General features: G+C 43.1%; 1 protein-coding gene across 1 annotated transcript in view; it reads left to right on the forward strand.

Moving 5' to 3' along the window:
• Positions 1 to 20,000, forward strand: part of LOC135520686 (thrombospondin type-1 domain-containing protein 4-like) — a 102,601-nt gene that overhangs the window by 73,147 nt on the left and 9,454 nt on the right. Inside the window, exons 7-11 of the mRNA XM_064946421.1 lie at positions 1 to 121; positions 2,562 to 2,766; positions 3,404 to 3,588; positions 15,170 to 15,341; positions 16,729 to 16,968. The exon at positions 1 to 121 is cut by the window's left edge and continues 19 nt beyond it. Of these exons, the coding sequence (XP_064802493.1) occupies positions 1 to 121; positions 2,562 to 2,766; positions 3,404 to 3,588; positions 15,170 to 15,341; positions 16,729 to 16,968 (923 nt within the window). The remainder of the gene's footprint in view (positions 122 to 2,561; positions 2,767 to 3,403; positions 3,589 to 15,169; positions 15,342 to 16,728; positions 16,969 to 20,000) is intronic.

Raw genomic sequence — 20,000 nt, forward strand, 5'->3', positions numbered from 1 at the left:
TGAGCTGACGTGTAGGCCGGTTGGATATCGCTTCTACGTGAGTCAGGCAGACAGAGTGAGAGATGGAACACCCTGCGTTAACACCAGCACCAATGACGTGTGTGTGGCCGGGCGCTGCCTGGTAAGTCTGTAGGTAGGGGGTCAACCTGTAAATGTGTGAGGGGGTCAACCTGTAAGTGTGTGAGGGGTCAAACTGTAATTGTGTATGTAGGGGGTCAACCTGTAAGTGTGTGAGTGGTCAACCTGTAAGTGTGTGAGGGTGTCAACCTGTAAGTGTGTATGTAGGGGGTCAACCTGTAAGTGTGTCGGTAGGGGGTCAACCTGTATGTGTGTAGGTAGGGGGTCACCCTGTAGGTGTGTGAGGGGGTCAACCTGTAAGTGTGTAGGTAGGGGGTCAACCTGTAAGTGTGTAGGTAGGGGATCAACCTGTAAGTGTGTATGTAGGGGGTCAACCTGTAAGTGTGTAGGTAGGGGGTCAACCTGCAAGTGTGTTGATAGGGGATGAACCTGTAAGTGTGTAGGTAGGGGGTCAACCTGTAAGTGTGTTGATAGGGGTCAACCTGTAAGTGTGTAGGTAGGGGGTCAACCTGTAAGTGTGTAGGTAGGGGGTCAACCTGTAAGTGTGTTGATAGGGGATCAACCTGTAAATGTGTAGGTAGGGGGTCAACCTGTATGTGTGTAGGTAGGGGGTCAACCTGTAAGTGTGTAGGTAGGGGGTCAACCTGTAAGTGTGTTGATAGAGGATCACCCTGTAAGTGTGTAGATACGGGGTCAACCTGTAAGTGTGTAGGTAGGGGGTCAACCTTGTAAGTGTGTAGATAGGGGTTATGGATGAGTGTATGAGGGCAACACTATATGTGGTGTTGCAGGATCAGGGTTAAAGCTACTTTGAAGCCTCTGATGTAGGGGCAAAATCAGGGTTTTCCAACTCCAGTCTTTCAGTACCTGCAACAGTACTCTCAACAGTACTCCCAACAGTACCCGCAACAGTACCCCCAACAGTACCCTCAACATTACCCTACAACAGTACCCCAACAGTACCCCCAACAGTACCCCCAAGGGTACTCTCAACAGTACCCCCAACAGTACTCCCAACAGTACTCCCAGCAGTACCCTCAACAGTACCCCCAACAGTACTCCCAACGGTACTCCCAACAGTACTCCCAGCAGTACTCCCAGCAGTACCCCCAACAGTACTCCCAACAGTACTCCCAACAGTACCCGCAACAGTACCCGCAACAGTACCCCCAAGGGTACTCCCAACAGTACCCTCAACAGTACCCCCAACAGTACCCCCAAGGGTACTCCCAACAGTACCCTCAACAGTACCGCCAAAAGTACCCCCAATTGTACCCCAGCAGTACCACCAACAGTACTCCCAGCAGTACCCTCAACAGTACCCCCAACAGTACTCCCAACAGTACTCCCAGCAGTACCCTCAACAGTACCCCCAACGGTACCCCAAGGGTACTCCCAACAGTACCGTCAAAAGTACCATCAACAGTACTCCCAGCAGTACTCCCAACAGCACCCCCAACAGTACTCCTAGCAGTACCCTCAACAGTACCCCCAAGGGTACTCTCAACAGCACCCCCAACAGTACTCCTAGCAGTACCCTCAACAGTACTCGCAACAGTACTCCCAACAGTACTCACAACAGTACTCCCAACAGTACTCCCAGCAGTACTCCCAGCAGTACCCTCAACAGTACCCCCAACAGTATTACCAACAGTACCCAGAACAGTACTCCCAGAGGGACTCCCAGCAGTACTCCCAACAGTACCCCCAACAGTACCCCCAACAGTACTCCCAACAGTACTCCCAGCTGTACCCTCAACAGCACTCCCAACAGTACCTCCAACAGTACTCCCAACAGTACTATCTCTCTCTCTCTCTCTCTCTCTCTCTCCCTTTTCCTCTCTCTCTCTTGCTCTCTCACGTTCTCTCATTCTCTCTCGTTGTCTCTCTCTCTCGCGCGTGCTCTCTCTCCCTCTCTCCACCCCCCCCTCTCTCTCTCTCTCTCTTTCTCTCCCTTGCTCCCTTTCCCTCTCTCTCTCTCTTGCTCGCTTACATTCTCTCATTCTCTAATTTTCTATCTCGTTCTCTCTCTCTCGTTCTCTCTCTCTTGTTCTCTCTCTTGTTCTCTCTCTCTTTCTCTTTCTCTCTCTCTCTCTCTCTCTCTCTCTCTCTCTCTCTCTCTCTCTCTTTCTCTCTCTCTCTCTCTCCCTCTCTCTCCCTCTCTCTCTCTTTCTCTTTGACATGATAAGGTCTGGAACAGTTACCAAAGCATTGTTACACAAACAATGAAATAAACAGAGGATGTGAAATGTCAACAACAGAAACAGTACAATAACCATTCTCTCACTCCCTGTCTGCCATCTCCTCCCTTTCCCTCTGTTTGTCTCTCTGTGTCTCTTTCTCTCTTCTGCTCTCTCCCTCCATTCTACCTCCCTTTACCCTACCCCCTACCCTCCTCTCAATTTCCCATCTCTCTATCTTTCCCTGTCTCCCCCCCCCCTTCTCCTCTCCTGTTTCTCATTGTCTCCCTCTCTCTCCCCCAGACTGAGGGCTGTGATGGGGTGTTGGGGTCTGGCTTGGTGATTGACAGGTGTGGTCAGTGTGGGGGGCGGGACCTGTCCTGTCAGAAGCTGAGCGGGAGCTTCCAGAACACCAGTGTTCCCCTTGGTTACCACAGAATTCTGGACATCCCTCCAGGAGCTACTGCCATCAACATCACAGAGAGACACGCCAGCTCCAACTACTTGGGTAACACACACACCTGCCAGGCTAGAGATAGTAAACTAAGCTGAAGACCAGTACTAGTGTAGTCTAGAATTCACACCAGACTCCCAGGCCAACATAACAATGCAGGCCAGTCGTTGGAGCCTGAGAAGAGACGTAGATTTGAGAATGCCATTTGGCCAGTGAATGTGTGTGTGCTGGACTGGCATTGTTATGTTGGCCTGGGAGTCTGGTGTGAATTCTTTGGCCTGGCAGACTAACCTCAGATAAAGCTGCTATTGTTACAGTCCTTAGAGGCCTAGAGCAGAGACACCGTGTGTCTGTCTGCCCACTGGCTGCTGTCTGTTAATGATAATAAACTGTGTGTGTGTGTAGTTTGTGTGTATGTGTGTGTGTGTGCGGTTCATGTGTCTGTCTTCATGAGTGTGTCTGTGTGTGTCTAATGTGTGTGTGTCTGAGACTATGTTTGTGTGTGTCTGTGTGTGTCTAATGTGTGTGTGTCTGAGTCTATGTTTGTGCGTGTGTCTTTTTAGATGAATTGACTGGTTTGCAGACTGAACATGACTTTAAAAGAAAACCATACCCAAACCTTCCCTTCGTCCTCCCCTTTCCTCCCCCTTTCTCTCTATCCATCCCTCCCTCCATCCCTCCCTCCTCCCAGCCCTACGTAGTGGTACAGGTGTATCAGTAGTGAATGGGCGCTGGGCGGTGGATCCTCCAGGAGACTACGAGGCAGGGGGGACTACCTTCACCTACACCCGTCCCAGGGCTCTCTCTGATGGGCAGGAGGACAGAGGAGAGACGCTTAGAGCTCCAGGACCCACCACCACACAACTGACTCTATATGTGAGTAGGATACACTTATACACACACGCACATTGCACACACACCCACACACACACTTAAACACACACACATTTTTGTTGATTAAATCAGAAGATATATTTCTCTGCTCCTGTGTTACATATAGATGTCTCAATGGCCCTGGGTTATGTTGTCCTGTAGTCTATATAGATCACCATGAAGACAGGGTTATGTTGTCCTGTAGTTTATATAGATCACCATGAAACCCTGGGTTATGTTGTCCTGTAGTTTATATAGATCACCATGAAGACAGGGCTATGTTGTCCTGTAGTTTATATAGATCACCATGAAGACAGGGTTATGTTGTCCTGTAGTTTATATAGATCACCATGAAGACAGGGTTATGTTGTCCTATAGTTTATATAGATCACCATGAAGACAGGGTTATGTTGTCCTGTAGTTTATATAGATCACCATGAAGACCCTGGGTTATGTTATCCTGTAGTTTATATAGATCACCATGAAGACAGGGTTATGTTGTCCTGTAGTTTATTTAGATCACCATGAAGACCCTGGGTTATGTTGTCCTGTTGTTTACATAGATCACCATGAAGACAGGGTTATGTTGTCCTATAGTTTATATAGATCACCATGAAGACAGGGTTATGTTGTCCTGTAGTTTATATAGATCACCATGAAGACCATGGGTTATGTTATCCTGTAGTTTATATAGATCACCATGAAGACAGGGTTATGTTGTCCTGTAGTTTATTTAGATCACCATGAAGACCCTGGGTTATGTTGTCCTGTAGTTTATATAGATCACCATGAAGACAGGGCTATGTTGTCCTGTAGTTTATATAGATCACCATGAAGACAGGGTTATTTTGTCCTATAGTTTATATAGATCACCATGAAGACCCTGGGTTATGTTATCCTGTAATTATATAGATCACCATGAAGACAGGGTTATGTTGTCCTGTAGTTTATTTAGATCACCATGAAGACCCTGGGTTATGTTGTCCTGTAGTTTATATAGATCACAATGAAGACAGGGTTATGTTGTCCTGTAGTTTATATAGATCACCATGAAGACAGGGTTATGTTGTCCTGTATTTTATATAGATCACCATGAAGACCCTGGGTTATGTTGTCCTGTAGTTTATATAGATCACCATGAAGACATGGCTATGTTGTTCTTTAGTTTATATAGATCACAATGACGACATTGCTATGTTGTCCTGTAGTTTATATAGATCACCATGAAGACCCTGGGTTATGTTATCCTGTAGTTTATATAGATCACCATGAAGACAGGGTTATGTTGTCCTATAGTTTATATAGATCACCATGAAGACAGGGTTATGTTGTCCTGTAGTTTATATAGATCACCATGAAGACCCTGGGTTATGTTGTCCTGTAGTTTATATAGATCACCATGAAGACAGGGCTATGTTGTCCTGTAGTTTATATAGATCACCATGAAGACAGGGTTATGTTGTCCTGTAGTTTATATAGATCACCATGAAGACAGGGTTATGTTGTCCTGTAGTTTATATAGATCACCATGAAGACAGGGTTATGTTGTCCTGTAGTTTATATAGATCACCATGAAGACAGGGTTATGTTGTCCTGTAGTTTATATAGATCACCATGAAGACCCTGGGTTATGTTGTCCTGTTGTTTACATAGATCACCATGAAGACAGGGTTATGTTGTCCTATAGTTTATATAGATCACCATGAAGACAGGGTTATGTTGTCCTGTAGTTTATATAGATCACCATGAAGACCCTGGGTTATGTTATCCTGTAGTTTATATAGATCACCATGAAGACAGGGTTATGTTGTCCTGTAGTTTATATAGATCACCATGAAACCCTGGGTTATGTTGTCCTGTAGTTTATATAGATCACCATGAAGACAGGGCTATGTTGTCCTGTAGTTTATATAGATCACCATGAAGACAGGGTTATGTTGTCCTGTAGTTTATATAGATCACCATGAAGACAGGGTTATGTTGTCCTGTAGTTTATATAGATCACCATGAAGACAGGGTTATGTTGTCCTGTAGTTTATATAGATCACCATGAAGACAGGGTTATGTTGTCCTGTAGTTTATATAGATCACCATGAAGACCCTGGGTTATGTTGTCCTGTTGTTTACATAGATCACCATGAAGACAGGGTTATGTTGTCCTATAGTTTATATAGATCACCATGAAGACAGGGTTATGTTGTCCTGTAGTTTATATAGATCACCATGAAGACCCTGGGTTATGTTATCCTGTAGTTTATATAGATCACCATGAAGACAGGGTTATGTTGTCCTGTAGTTTATTTAGATCACCATGAAGACCCTGGGTTATGTTGTCCTGTTGTTTACATAGATCACCATGAAGACAGGGTTATGTTGTCCTATAGTTTATATAGATCACCATGAAGACAGGGTTATGTTGTCCTGTAGTTTATATAGATCACCATGAAGACCCTGGGTTATGTTATCCTGTAGTTTATATAGATCACCATGAAGACAGGGTTATGTTGTCCTGTAGTTTATTTAGATCACCATGAAGACCCTGGGTTATGTTGTCCTGTAGTTTATATAGATCACCATGAAGACAGGGCTATGTTGTCCTGTAGTTTATATAGATCACCATGAAGACAGGGTTATTTTGTCCTATAGTTTATATAGATCACCATGAAGACCCTGGGTTATGTTATCCTGTAGATTATATAGATCACCATGAAGACAGGGTTATGTTGTCCTGTAGTTTATTTAGATCACCATGAAGACCCTGGGTTATGTTGTCCTGTAGTTTATATAGATCACAATGAAGACAGGGTTATGTTGTCCTGTAGTTTATATAGATCACCATGAAGACAGGGTTATGTTGTCCTGTATTTTATATAGATCACCATGAAGACCCTGGGTTATGTTGTCCTGTAGTTTATATAGATCACCATGAAGACATGGCTATGTTGTTCTTTAGTTTATATAGATCACAATGACGACATTGCTCTGTTGTCCTGTAGTTTATATAGATCACCATGAAGACCCTGGGTTATGTTATCCTGTAGTTTATATAGATCACCATGAAGACAGGGTTATGTTGTCCTATAGTTTATATAGATCACCATGAAGACAGGGTTATGTTGTCCTGTAGTTTATATAGATCACCATGAAGACCCTGGGTTATGTTGTCCTGTAGTTTATATAGATCACCATGAAGACAGGGCTATGTTGTCCTGTAGTTTATATAGATCACCATGAAGACAGGGTTATGTTGTCCTGTAGTTTATATAGATCACCATGAAGACAGGGTTATGTTGTCCTGTAGTTTATATAGATCACCATGAAGACAGGGTTATGTTGTCCTGTAGTTTATATAGATCACCATGAAGACAGGGTTATGTTGTCCTGTAGTTTATATAGATCACCATGAAGACCCTGGGTTATGTTGTCCTGTTGTTTACATAGATCACCATGAAGACAGGGTTATGTTGTCCTGTAGTTTATATAGATCACCATGAAGACAGGGTTATGTTGTCCTGTAGTTTATATAGATCACCATGAAGACCCTGGGTTATGTTATCCTGTAGTTTATATAGATCACCATGAAGACAGGGTTATGTTGTCCTGTAGTTTATTTAGATCACCATGAAGACCCTGGGTTATGTTGTCCTGTTGTTTACATAGATCACCATGAAGACAGGGTTATGTTGTCCTATAGTTTATATAGATCACCATGAAGACAGGGTTATGTTGTCCTGTAGTTTATATAGATCACCATGAAGACCCTGGGTTATGTTGTCCTGGTGTTTATATAGATCACCATGAAGACAGGGCTATGTTGTCCTGTAGTTTATATAGATCACCATGAAGACAGGGTTATTTTGTCCTATAGTTTATATAGATCACCATGAAGACCCTGGGTTATGTTATCCTGTAGATTATATAGATCACCATGAAGACAGGGTTATGTTGTCCTGTAGTTTATTTAGATCACCATGAAGACCCTGGGTTATGTTGTCCTGTAGTTTATATAGATCACAATGAAGACAGGGTTATGTTGTCCTGTAGTTTATATAGATCACCATGAAGACAGGGTTATGTTGTCCTGTATTTTATATAGATCACCATGAAGACCCTGGGTTATGTTGTCCTGTAGTTTATATAGATCACCATGAAGACATGGCTATGTTGTTCTTTAGTTTATATAGATCACAATGACGACATTGCTATGTTGTCCTGTAGTTTATATAGGTCACCATGAAGACAGGGTTATGTTGTCCTGTAGTTTATATAGATCACCATGAAGACCTAGGTTATGTTGTCCTGTAGTTTATATAGATCACCATGAAGACAGGGTTATGTTGTCCTGTAGGTTATATACAGTAGATCACCATGGAGACAGGGCTATGTTGTCCTGTAGTTTATATAGATCACCATGAAGACAGGGTTATGTTGTCCTGTAGGTTATATACAGTAGATCACCATGGAGACAGGGCTATGTTGTCCTGTAGTTTATATAGATCACCATGAAGACCCTGGGTTATGTTGTCCTGTAGTTTATATAGATCACCATGAAGACAGGGTTATGTTGTCCTGTAGGTTATATACAGTAGATCACCATGGAGACAGGGCTATGTTGTCCTGAAGTTTATGTAGATCACCATGAAGACCCTGGGTTATGTTGTCCTGTAGTTTATATAGATCTCCATGAAGACAGGGCTATGTTGTCCTGTAGGTTATATACAGTAGATCACCATGAAGACAGGGTTATGTTGTCCTGTAGTTTATATAGATCTCCATGAAGACAGGGCTATGTTGTCCTGTAGTTTATATAGATCACCCTGAAGACAGGGCTATGTTGTCCTGTAGTTTATATAGATCTCCATGAAGACAGGGCTATGTTGTCCTGTAGTTTATATAGATCACCCTGAAGACAGGGCTATGTTGTCCTGAAGTTTATGTAGATCACCATGAAGACCCTGGGTTATGTTGTTCTGTAGTTTATATAGATCACTATGAAGACATGGTTATGTTGTCCTGTAGTTTATATAGATCACCATGAAGACAGGGTTATGTTGTCCTGTAGTTTATATAGATCACCATGAAGACAGGGTTATGTTGTCCTGTAGTTTATATAGATCACCATGAAGACAGGGTTATGTTGTCCTATAGTTTATATAGATCACCATGAAGACAGGGCTATGTTGTCCTGTAGTTTATATAGATCACCATGAAGACAGGGTTATGTTGTCCTGTATTTTATATAGATCACCATGAAGACCCTGGGTTATGTTGTCCTGTAGTTTATATAGATCACCATGAAGACATGGCTATGTTGTTCTTTAGTTTATATAGATCACAATGACGACATTGCTCTGTTGTCCTGTAGTTTATATAGATCACCATGAAGACCCTGGGTTATGTTATCCTGTAGTTTATATAGATCACCATGAAGACAGGGTTATGTTGTCCTATAGTTTATATAGATCACCATGAAGACAGGGTTATGTTGTCCTGTAGTTTATATAGATCACCATGAAGACCCTGGGTTATGTTGTCCTGTAGTTTATATAGATCACCATGAAGACAGGGCTATGTTGTCCTGTAGTTTATATAGATCACCATGAAGACAGGGTTATGTTGTCCTGTAGTTTATATAGATCACCATGAAGACAGGGTTATGTTGTCCTGTAGTTTATATAGATCACCATGAAGACAGGGTTATGTTGTCCTGTAGTTTATATAGATCACCATGAAGACAGGGTTATGTTGTCCTGTAGTTTATATAGATCACCATGAAGACCCTGGGTTATGTTGTCCTGTTGTTTACATAGATCACCATGAAGACAGGGTTATGTTGTCCTGTAGTTTATATAGATCACCATGAAGACAGGGTTATGTTGTCCTGTAGTTTATATAGATCACCATGAAGACCCTGGGTTATGTTATCCTGTAGTTTATATAGATCACCATGAAGACAGGGTTATGTTGTCCTGTAGTTTATTTAGATCACCATGAAGACCCTGGGTTATGTTGTCCTGTTGTTTACATAGATCACCATGAAGACAGGGTTATGTTGTCCTATAGTTTATATAGATCACCATGAAGACAGGGTTATGTTGTCCTGTAGTTTATATAGATCACCATGAAGACCCTGGGTTATGTTGTCCTGGTGTTTATATAGATCACCATGAAGACAGGGCTATGTTGTCCTGTAGTTTATATAGATCACCATGAAGACAGGGTTATTTTGTCCTATAGTTTATATAGATCACCATGAAGACCCTGGGTTATGTTATCCTGTAGATTATATAGATCACCATGAAGACAGGGTTATGTTGTCCTGTAGTTTATTTAGATCACCATGAAGACCCTGGGTTATGTTGTCCTGTAGTTTATATAGATCACAATGAAGACAGGGTTATGTTGTCCTGTAGTTTATATAGATCACCATGAAGACAGGGTTATGTTGTCCTGTATTTTATATAGATCACCATGAAGACCCTGGGTTATGTTGTCCTGTAGTTTATATAGATCACCATGAAGACATGGCTATGTTGTTCTTTAGTTTATATAGATCACAATGACGACATTGCTATGTTGTCCTGTAGTTTATATAGGTCACCATGAAGACAGGGTTATGTTGTCCTGTAGTTTATATAGATCACCATGAAGACCTAGGTTATGTTGTCCTGTAGTTTATATAGATCACCATGAAGACAGGGTTATGTTGTCCTGTAGGTTATATACAGTAGATCACCATGGAGACAGGGCTATGTTGTCCTGTAGTTTATATAGATCACCATGAAGACAGGGTTATGTTGTCCTGTAGGTTATATACAGTAGATCACCATGGAGACAGGGCTATGTTGTCCTGTAGTTTATATAGATCACCATGAAGACCCTGGGTTATGTTGTCCTGTAGTTTATATAGATCACCATGAAGACAGGGTTATGTTGTCCTGTAGGTTATATACAGTAGATCACCATGGAGACAGGGCTATGTTGTCCTGAAGTTTATGTAGATCACCATGAAGACCCTGGGTTATGTTGTCCTGTAGTTTATATAGATCTCCATGAAGACAGGGCTATGTTGTCCTGTAGGTTATATACAGTAGATCACCATGAAGACAGGGTTATGTTGTCCTGTAGTTTATATAGATCTCCATGAAGACAGGGCTATGTTGTCCTGTAGTTTATATAGATCACCCTGAAGACAGGGCTATGTTGTCCTGTAGTTTATATAGATCTCCATGAAGACAGGGCTATGTTGTCCTGTAGTTTATATAGATCACCCTGAAGACAGGGCTATGTTGTCCTGAAGTTTATGTAGATCACCATGAAGACCCTGGGTTATGTTGTTCTGTAGTTTATATAGATCACTATGAAGACATGGTTATGTTGTCCTGTAGTTTATATAGATCACCATGAAGACAGGGTTATGTTGTCCTGTAGTTTATATAGATCACCATGAAGACAGGGTTATGTTGTCCTGTAGTTTATATAGATCACCATGAAGACAGGGTTATGTTGTCCTATAGTTTATATAGATCACCATGAAGACAGGGCTATGTTGTCCTGTAGTTTATATAGATCACCATGAAGACAGGGCTATGTTGTCCTGTAGTTTATATAGATCACCATGAAGACCCTGGGTTATGTTGTTCTGTAGTTTATATAGATCACCATGAAGACTTGGCTATGTTGTCCTGTAGTTTATATAGATCACCATGAAGACAGGGCTATGTTGTCCTGTTGTTTATATAGATCACATGAAGACAGGGCTATGTTGTTCTGTAGTTTATATAGATCACCATGAAGACTTGGCTATGTTGTCCTGTAGTTTATATAGATCACCATGAAGACAGGGCTATGTTGTCCTGTTGTTTATATAGATCACATGAAGACAGGGCTATGTTGTTCTGTAGTTTATATAGATCACCATGAAGACTTGGCTATGTTGTCCTGTAGATTATATAGATCTCCATGAAGACCCTGGGTTATGTTGTCCTGTAGTTTATATAGATCCCCCTTAAGACAGGGCTATGTTGTTCTGTAGTTTATATAGATCACCATGAAGACAGGGTTATCCTGTCCTGTAGTTTGTATAGATCACCATGAAGACAGGGTTATGTTGTCCTGTAGTTTATATAGATCACCATGAAGACAGGGTTATGTTGTCTTGTAGGTTATATAGATCACCATGAAGACAGGGTTATGTCGTCCTGTAGTTTATATACAGTGCCTATCGAAAGTATTCGGCCCCCTTGAACTTTGCGACCTTTTGCCACATTTCAGGCTTCAAACATAAATATATAAAACTGTATTTTTTTGTGAAGAATCAACAACAAGTGGGACACAATCATGAAGTGGAACGACATTTATTGGATATTTCAAACTTTTTAACAATTCAAAAACTGAAAAATTGGGCGTGCAAAATTATTCAGCCCCCTTAAGTTAATACTTTGTAGCGCCACCTTTTGCTGCGATTACAGCTGTAAGTCGCTTGGGGTATGTCTCTATCAGTTTTGCACATCGAGAGACTGAATTTTTTTCCCATTCCTCCTTGCAAAACAGCTCGAGCTCAGTGAGGTTGGTGGAGAGCATTTGTGAACAGCAGTTTTCAGTTCTTTCCACAGATTCTCGATTGGATTCAGGTCTGGACTTTGACTTGGCCATTCTAACACCTGGATATGTTTATTTTTGAACCATTCCATTGTAGATTTTGCTTTATGTTTTGGATCATTGTCTTGTTGGAAGACAAATCTCCGTCCCAGTCTCAGGTCTTTTGCAGACTCCATCAGGTTTTCTTCCAGAATGGTCCTGTATTTGGCTCCATCCATCTTCCCATCAATTTTAACCATCTTCCCTGTCCCTGCTGAAGAAAAGCAGGCCCAAACCATGATGCTGCCACCACCATGTTTGACAGTGGGTATGGTGTGTTCAGGGTGATGAGCTGTGTTGCTTTTACGCCAAACATAACGTTTTGCATTGTTGCCAAAATGTTCAATTTTGGTTTCATCTGACCAGAGCACCTTCTTCCACATGTTTGGTGAGTCTCCCAGGTGGCTTGTGGCAAACTTTACACAACACTTTTTATGGATATCTTTAAGAAATGGCTTTCTTCTTGCCACTCTTCCATAAAGGCCAGATTTGTGCAATATACGACTGATTGTTGTCCTATGGACAGAGTCCCCCACCTCAGCTGTAGATCTCTGCAGTTCATCCAGAGTGATCATGGGCCTCTTGGCTGCATCTCTGATCAGTCTTCTCCTTGTATGAGCTGAAAGTTTAGAGGGACGGCCAGGTCTTGGTAGATTTGCAGTGGTCTGATACTCCTTCCATTTCAATATTATCGCTTGCACAGTGCCCCTTGGGATGTTTAAAGCTTGGAATTTTTTTTGTATCCAAATCCGGCTTTAAACTTCTTCATAACAATATCTCGGACCTGCCTGGTGTGTTCCTTGTTCTTCATGATGCTCTCTGCGCTTTTAACGGACCTCTAAGACTATCACAGTGCAGGTGCATTTATACGGAGACTTGATTACACACAGGTGGATTGTATTTATCATCATTAGTCATTTAGGTCAACATTGGATCTTTCAGAGATCCTCACTGAACTTCTGGAGAGAGTTTGCTGCACTGAAAGTAAAGGGGCTGAATAATTTTGCACGCCCAATTTTTCAGTTTTTGATTTGTTAAAAAAGTTTGAAAAATCCAATAAATGTTGTTCCACTTCATGATTGTGTCCCACTTGTTGTTGATTCTTCACACAAAAAAATACAGTTTATATCTTTATGTTTGAAGCCTGAAATGTGGCAAAAGGTCGCAAAGTTCAAGGGGGCCGAATACTTTCGCAAGGCACTGTAGATCACCATGGAGACAGGGCATGTGAATCCAGCATTATCCAGCATTATCCTCAGCTATACTGTACTCCCATCTCCTGCCTGGTCATTTCTCCACAACACAAATATTACAGTCTTGGGCTGAGCCTGCTAAGATAGCCAGGCTTAATAACACCAACATCAGGCCCATGCTAAGATTTAATAACACCAACATCAGGCCCAGGCTAAGATTTAATGACACCAACACCAGGTACAGGCTAAGATTTAATAACACCAACACCAGGTACAGGCTAAGATTTAATAACACCAACACCAGGTACAGGCTAAGATTTAATAACACCAGGCCCAGGCTAAGATTTAATAACACCAACACCAGACCCAGGCTAAGATTTAATAATACCAACACCAGGTCCAGGCTAAGATTTAATGACACCAACACCAGACCCAGGCTACTATTTAATAACACCACCACCAGACCCAGGCTAAGATTTAATAACACCAACATCAGATGCAGGCTTAGATTAAATAACACCAACACCAGGCCCAGGCAAAGATGTAATAACACCAACACCAGGCCCAGGCTAAGATTTAATAACACCAGGCCCAGGCTAAGATTTAATAACACCAACACCAGGCCCAGACTAAGATTTAATAACATCAACACCAGGCCCAGGCTATGATTTAATAACACCAACACCAGGCCCATGCTAAGATTTAATAACACCAACACCAGGCCCAGGCTAAGATTTAATAACACCAACACCAGGCCCATGCTAAGATTTAATAACACCAACACCAGGCCCAGGCTAAGATTTAATAACACCAACACCAGGCCCAGGCTAAGATTTAATAACACCAATACCAGGCCCAGGCTAAGATTTAATAACACCAACATCAGGCCCAGGCTAAGATTTAATAACACCAACCCCAGGCCCAGGCTAAGATTTAATAACACCAGGCCCATGCTAAGATTTAATAACACCAACACCAGGCCCAGGCTAAGATTTAATAACACCAACACCAGGCCCAGGCTAAGATTTAATAACACCAACACCAGGCTAAGATTTAATAACACCAACACCAGGCCCAGGCTAAGATTTAATAACATCAACACCAGGCCCAGGCTAAGATTTAATAACACCAACACCATGCCCAGGCTAAGATTTAATAACACCAGGCTCAGGCTAAGATTTAATAACACCAACTTCAGATGCAGGGTAGATGTAATAACACCAACACCAGACCCAGGCTAATATTTAATGACATCAACACCAGACCCAGGCTAATATTTAATAACACTAACACCAGGCCTGGCTAATATTTAATAACACTAACACCAGGTACAGGCTAAGATTTAATAACACCAACACCAGGTCCAGGCTAAGATTTGATTAAAGAGATGCAGCATACCTCTGAGGTCTCCCTAGCTGTGGGAGAGAGGGGGCTCTGAGGGATAAAGTTAGAACAACTTCTCCCTTGAAATAGACCAGCTTCATCTCTATGGTTTCACCTGTTGTTAGACCAAGATGAATAAAATATGAAAAATAGTTTTTATAAAGATCAGAAAATAGAAGATTAAACGCTGCCATCACAGACCCATGTAATGCAGAGTGAAGCTGATTACATTTCGACAACCTCTGGAATCTCTACCTCACATTGCACCCCTTTTGAAATCCGTTTCTCTCTCCCTCTCACCTTTTTCTCGCTCCCTCTTACTCCTTCTCTCTCTCTCTCCCTCTCTCTCTCTCTCTGTCGTTCTTCAGATCATCTTCCATAGGCAGAATCCAGGGATCGACTATGAATTCTACATCCCAACAGAAAAGAAAGCGGAAGAAAGGGAGAGGCCGCGAGAGAGAGAAGTAGAGAGGCCTAGAGAGAGAGAAGTAGAGAGGGAACGACCGAGGGATGGAGGGAGGGAACCCCTGAGAGACACTAGTGAGTCTGACTTTCCTCTTTTCTCCTCTTCCCCCTGTTATTTCCCCGTGGTGTTCAGAATAAAGCTGTGTGATAGTGACAGGTCAGATCGTCAGCGAATAGGACCAGGAAGTAGATCATCATGGAATAGGACCAGGAAGTAGATTGTCAGGGAATAGGACCAGGAAGTAGATCGACAGGGAATAGGACCAGGAAGTAGATTGTCAGGGAATAGGACCAGGAAGTAGATCGTCAGGGAATAGGACCAGGAAGTAGATCGTCAGGGAATAGGACCAGGAAGTAGATTGTCAGGGAATAGGACCAGGAAGTAGATCGTCAGGGAATAGGACCAGGAAGTAGATCGTCAGGGAATAGGACCAGGAAGTAGATCGTCAGGGAATAGGACCAGGAAGTAGATCGTCAGGGAATAGGAGCAGGAAGTAGATCGTCAGGGAATAGGACCAGGAAGTAGATTGTCAGGGAATAGGACCAGGGAGTAGCATGGGATGATGTCACCCTCTGTTCTCTGTTATACTGTCCTTTATGAATTAAGATGTATTATGTGTCTAATGTTAAGGAATGATATATCATCTGTCTAGATTTTATTGACAGTAAATAGAACTAATCCAAGCCAGACTGGAGACAGTGAGTCTGAGTAGTGTACTTTAGATGTGTGGGTGAGGAGAGGGGTGCTAGGGGTAGGGGTGAGAGAAGGGGGGTGAGTGAAGAAGGGTGAGAGAAGCAGGGGGAGGGAGTTGAAGGCTCGGAGTGAGGGTGAGAAAAGTTTAGCGAGAGGGGTTAGGGAAAGGGGAGCAAGAGGTGTGAGAGAAGTGAGAGGGTGTGTCTGAAACTAAAAATGACATCATTTTTACAATATCAGCTCTAATAAGTGATTCACTCTCTCTGTTTTTATTTGTTCCCTTCCTTCCATTTCTCTCTCTCTCGCTCTCTCTCTCTCTCTCTCTCTCTCTCTCTCTCTCTCTCTCTCTCTCTCTCTCTCTCTCTGTCGCTCTCTCTCTCTCTCTCTGTCTCTGTCTCTGTCTCTCTCTCTGTCTCTCTGTCTCTCTCTGTCTCTCTCTCTGTCTCTCTCTCTCTCTGTCACTCTCCCTCTCTGTCACTCTCTCTCTCTCTCTGTCTCTCTGTCTCTCTGTCTCTCTGTCTCTCTCTCTCTCTGTCTCTCTCTCTGTCTCTCTCGCTGTCTCTCTCTCTCTCTCTCTCTGTCACTCTCTCTCTCTCTCTCTCTCTCTCTCTGTCACTCTCTCTCTCTGTCACTCTCTCTCTGTCTCTCTCTCTGTCTCTCTCTGTCACTCTCTCTGTCACTCTCTCTCTCTCTCTGTCTCTCTCTCTGTCTCTCTCTGTCTCTCTCTGTCTCTCTCTCTCTCTCTCTCTCTCTCTCTGTCTCTCTCAGGTTCTCTCATTGTAACAGTGGAAGACCCTATCCCTCCTCCGCCCATCTCCTCTTCGTCCTCTTCCTTCTCCTCCTCTTCTTCCGCAGACAGATGGACAGCTGAGAGCTCCCGCCCCCGAGGCTCGGTACCCAATCGGAATGCTCGAATCCCACCTCGTACTGACCTGCCCCTCGACACCCAGTCACCCTTCGTATGGAGGAGGGGCGGGCTCACTGAGTGTACTGCTTCCTGTGGCAAAGGTCAGAGTTTAAAAAATACTTGGACTGTGGGTATATGTGTGTGTGTTTTGATGTGCATGTGTGTGCCTATAATCATAGTTTGCTGTGTGTAGAATGTTTCTGCTGATACAGTTCTAGGTTCAGCAAAATGCTCCCAAATCCTGACCTTTACCATAAGGAGGGAAAACACAATACTGGCTTTAGATCAGTGTCTAATGGCAACAACTTCATCATACTACTCAGGGGCTTGCTGTGTTACATCTCCCTCTTGTGGTTATTCAAGGGAAGTGGAACACTGTTGAACTGAAACAGTGATTTCCTTGGAGCTGTTAGAATGAGACAGTTTATGGGTGCGTTTGAGTGGTAAGACTAAAGCAACCGACTGTAGCTGAAAGTGGAGAAGTGAGGTCGGGGGAGGTGTGTCTGCTACAGCAGAAAGGGGAACAGCAAGGCTCGGTGAAACACGGCAGGGTTCATTGTTTAGAAAAGCTTTTCTTTGCCATGTCGATCCCCATATCACACAATCACAAACTCTAAATATATGTGTGTAAATTGTACTATCAATTGGGGAGAGAGAGACTCAAATATCACATTCATTTGAACATATCCACTGTATACATATGAATCCCTGCAGAGAGGACGAGGCGAAGCGAGCGAATTTACTCTACCCAAAATCTGTCCACGTGAGATGAGCTCTTTTTTGTATCGAGGTCTATGAGAGATTGTCGAATTAAGTGAGGCTTATTTAATACAATAAAAGCTTTGTGATGTTTAAGCTGTTACAAATGTACTAATATATGGATGCACATTAGTTGTGCCTGTTGTTCACACGCATATCTGCCCTCTCATTGGCTAGAATGGTCCCACCTGATCTCGCCTGCCATCAAACCATTAAGGACAGTATTTCCATTGTTAGCGTGGTCACTCGGCTATCTTGTCAATATAATAGATCATCTTTGAATGCAGCAAAGTTGCTTCCTGTTTCAGTCACGTCTTTGGTCCCGTTCTCGTGGGTCAAACAAAAGCCCTCTAATGATTGGTTGACGATAGAGCCTCCCACAATGCAGGAGATGACTGAAGGCTGCTGCTGGTGAGGAGCAACTGCAGAAGATTGAAGTCACTGCAGTCAAAACTTCATGACCTTTGATCACATATATTGATTGTAGAGGTCATGTAGTTGACATGAAGACATCAAGTCTGACCATTTTTATCCCAGTAAGACAACACACTTTGAAAGGCGGTGACCTCGTCAATGACTTGACAAAAGTGATCAGCTCGAACGCCATCCTATAACTTTCCTACCAGGCTCCCAGTACAGCAGGAATCATCAACTAGATTCATCCTATAACTTTCCTACCAGGCTCCCAGTACAGCAGGGATCATCAACTAGATTCATCCTATAACTTTCCTACCAGGCTCCCAGTACAGCAGGTATCATCAACTAGATTCATCCTATAACTTTCCTACCAGGCTCCCAGTACAGCAGGTATCATCAACTAGATTCATCCTATAACTTTCCTACCAGGCTCCCAGTACAGCAGGTATCATCAACTAGATTCATCCTATAACTTTCCTACCAGGCTCCCAGTACAGCAGGTATCATCAACTAGATTCATCCTATAACTTTCCTACCAGGCTCCCAGTACAGCAGGTATCATCAACTAGAGTCATCCTACCAGGCTCCCAGTACAGCAGGTATCATCAACTAGAGTCATCCTACCAGGCTCCCAGTACAGCAGGTATCATCAACTAGAGTCATCCTACCAGGCTCCCAGTACAGCAGGTATCATCAACTAGAGTCATCCTACCAGGCTCCCAGTACAGCAGGGATCATCAACTAGATTCAGCTGCGGGACGATATTTTCTTGAGCGATGGTCAGGGGGCCAGAACATAATCGACCTTAAGAAGCCCAACAGATATAATATTTGACTAAAACATAATCATTTCTAACCTCGCTTATATTTGTATACAATCACATATACAGTATCTCTCTATTATGCGTAGGAATCATTTGGAACAGATTTCAAAAATTGAAATCAATTGAAGCTGTTTTTCTGGTGTTTTTACAGTCTTTTATGTCCAAAAATAAAATAAAAATGGTGGGTGGACTCATAAAATCAGCTTCAGGCCAAATTTGGCCCCCAGTCGAGGAACCCTGCATTACAGGGTACTGATGGTTATGGTGGTGATGAGGATGATGTGTTTCAGGGTCCCAGTACAGGGTACTGATGGTGGTGGTGAGGATGATGTGTTTCAGGGTCCCAGCACAGGGTACTGATGGTGATGGTGGTGATGAGGATGATGTGTTTCAGGGTCCCAGTACAGGGTACTGATGGTGGTGGTGAGGATGATGTGTTTCAGGGTCCCAGTAAAGGGTACTGATGGTGATGGTGGTGATGAGGATGATGTGTTTCAGGGTCCCAGTACAGGGTACTGATGGTGATGGTGGTGATGAGGATGATGTGTTTCAGGGTCCCAGTACAGGGTACTGATGGTGATGGTGGTGATGAGGATGATGTGTTTCAGGGTCCTAGTACAGGGTACTGATGGTGATGGTGATGGTGGTAATGAGGAAGATGTGTTTCAGGGTCCCAGTACAGGGTACTGATGGTGATGGTGGTGATGAGGATGATGTGTTTCAGGGTCCCAGTACAGGGTACTGATGGTGATGGTGGTGATGAGGATGATGTGTTTCAGGGTCCCAGTACAGGGTACTGATGGTGATGGTGGTGGTGGTGATGTGTTTTAGGGTCCCAGTACAGGGTACTGATGGTGATGGTGGTGATGAGGATGATGTGTTTCAGGGTCCCAGTACAGGGTACTGATGGTGATGGTGGTGGTGGTGATGTGTTTTAGGGTCCCAGTACAGGGTACTGATGGTGATGGTGGTGATGAGGATGATGTGTTTCAGGGTCCCAGTACAGGGTTCTGATGGTGGTGGTGGTGATGAGGATGATGTGTTTCAGGGTCCCAGTACAGGGTACTGATTGTGATGGTGGTGATGAGGATGATGTGTTTCAGGGTCCCAGTACAGGGTACTGATGGTGATGGT

This window comes from Oncorhynchus masou, chromosome 29 (genome assembly GCF_036934945.1).
Source record: "Oncorhynchus masou masou isolate Uvic2021 chromosome 29, UVic_Omas_1.1, whole genome shotgun sequence".
NCBI classification, from domain to species: domain Eukaryota; kingdom Metazoa; phylum Chordata; class Actinopteri; order Salmoniformes; family Salmonidae; genus Oncorhynchus; species Oncorhynchus masou.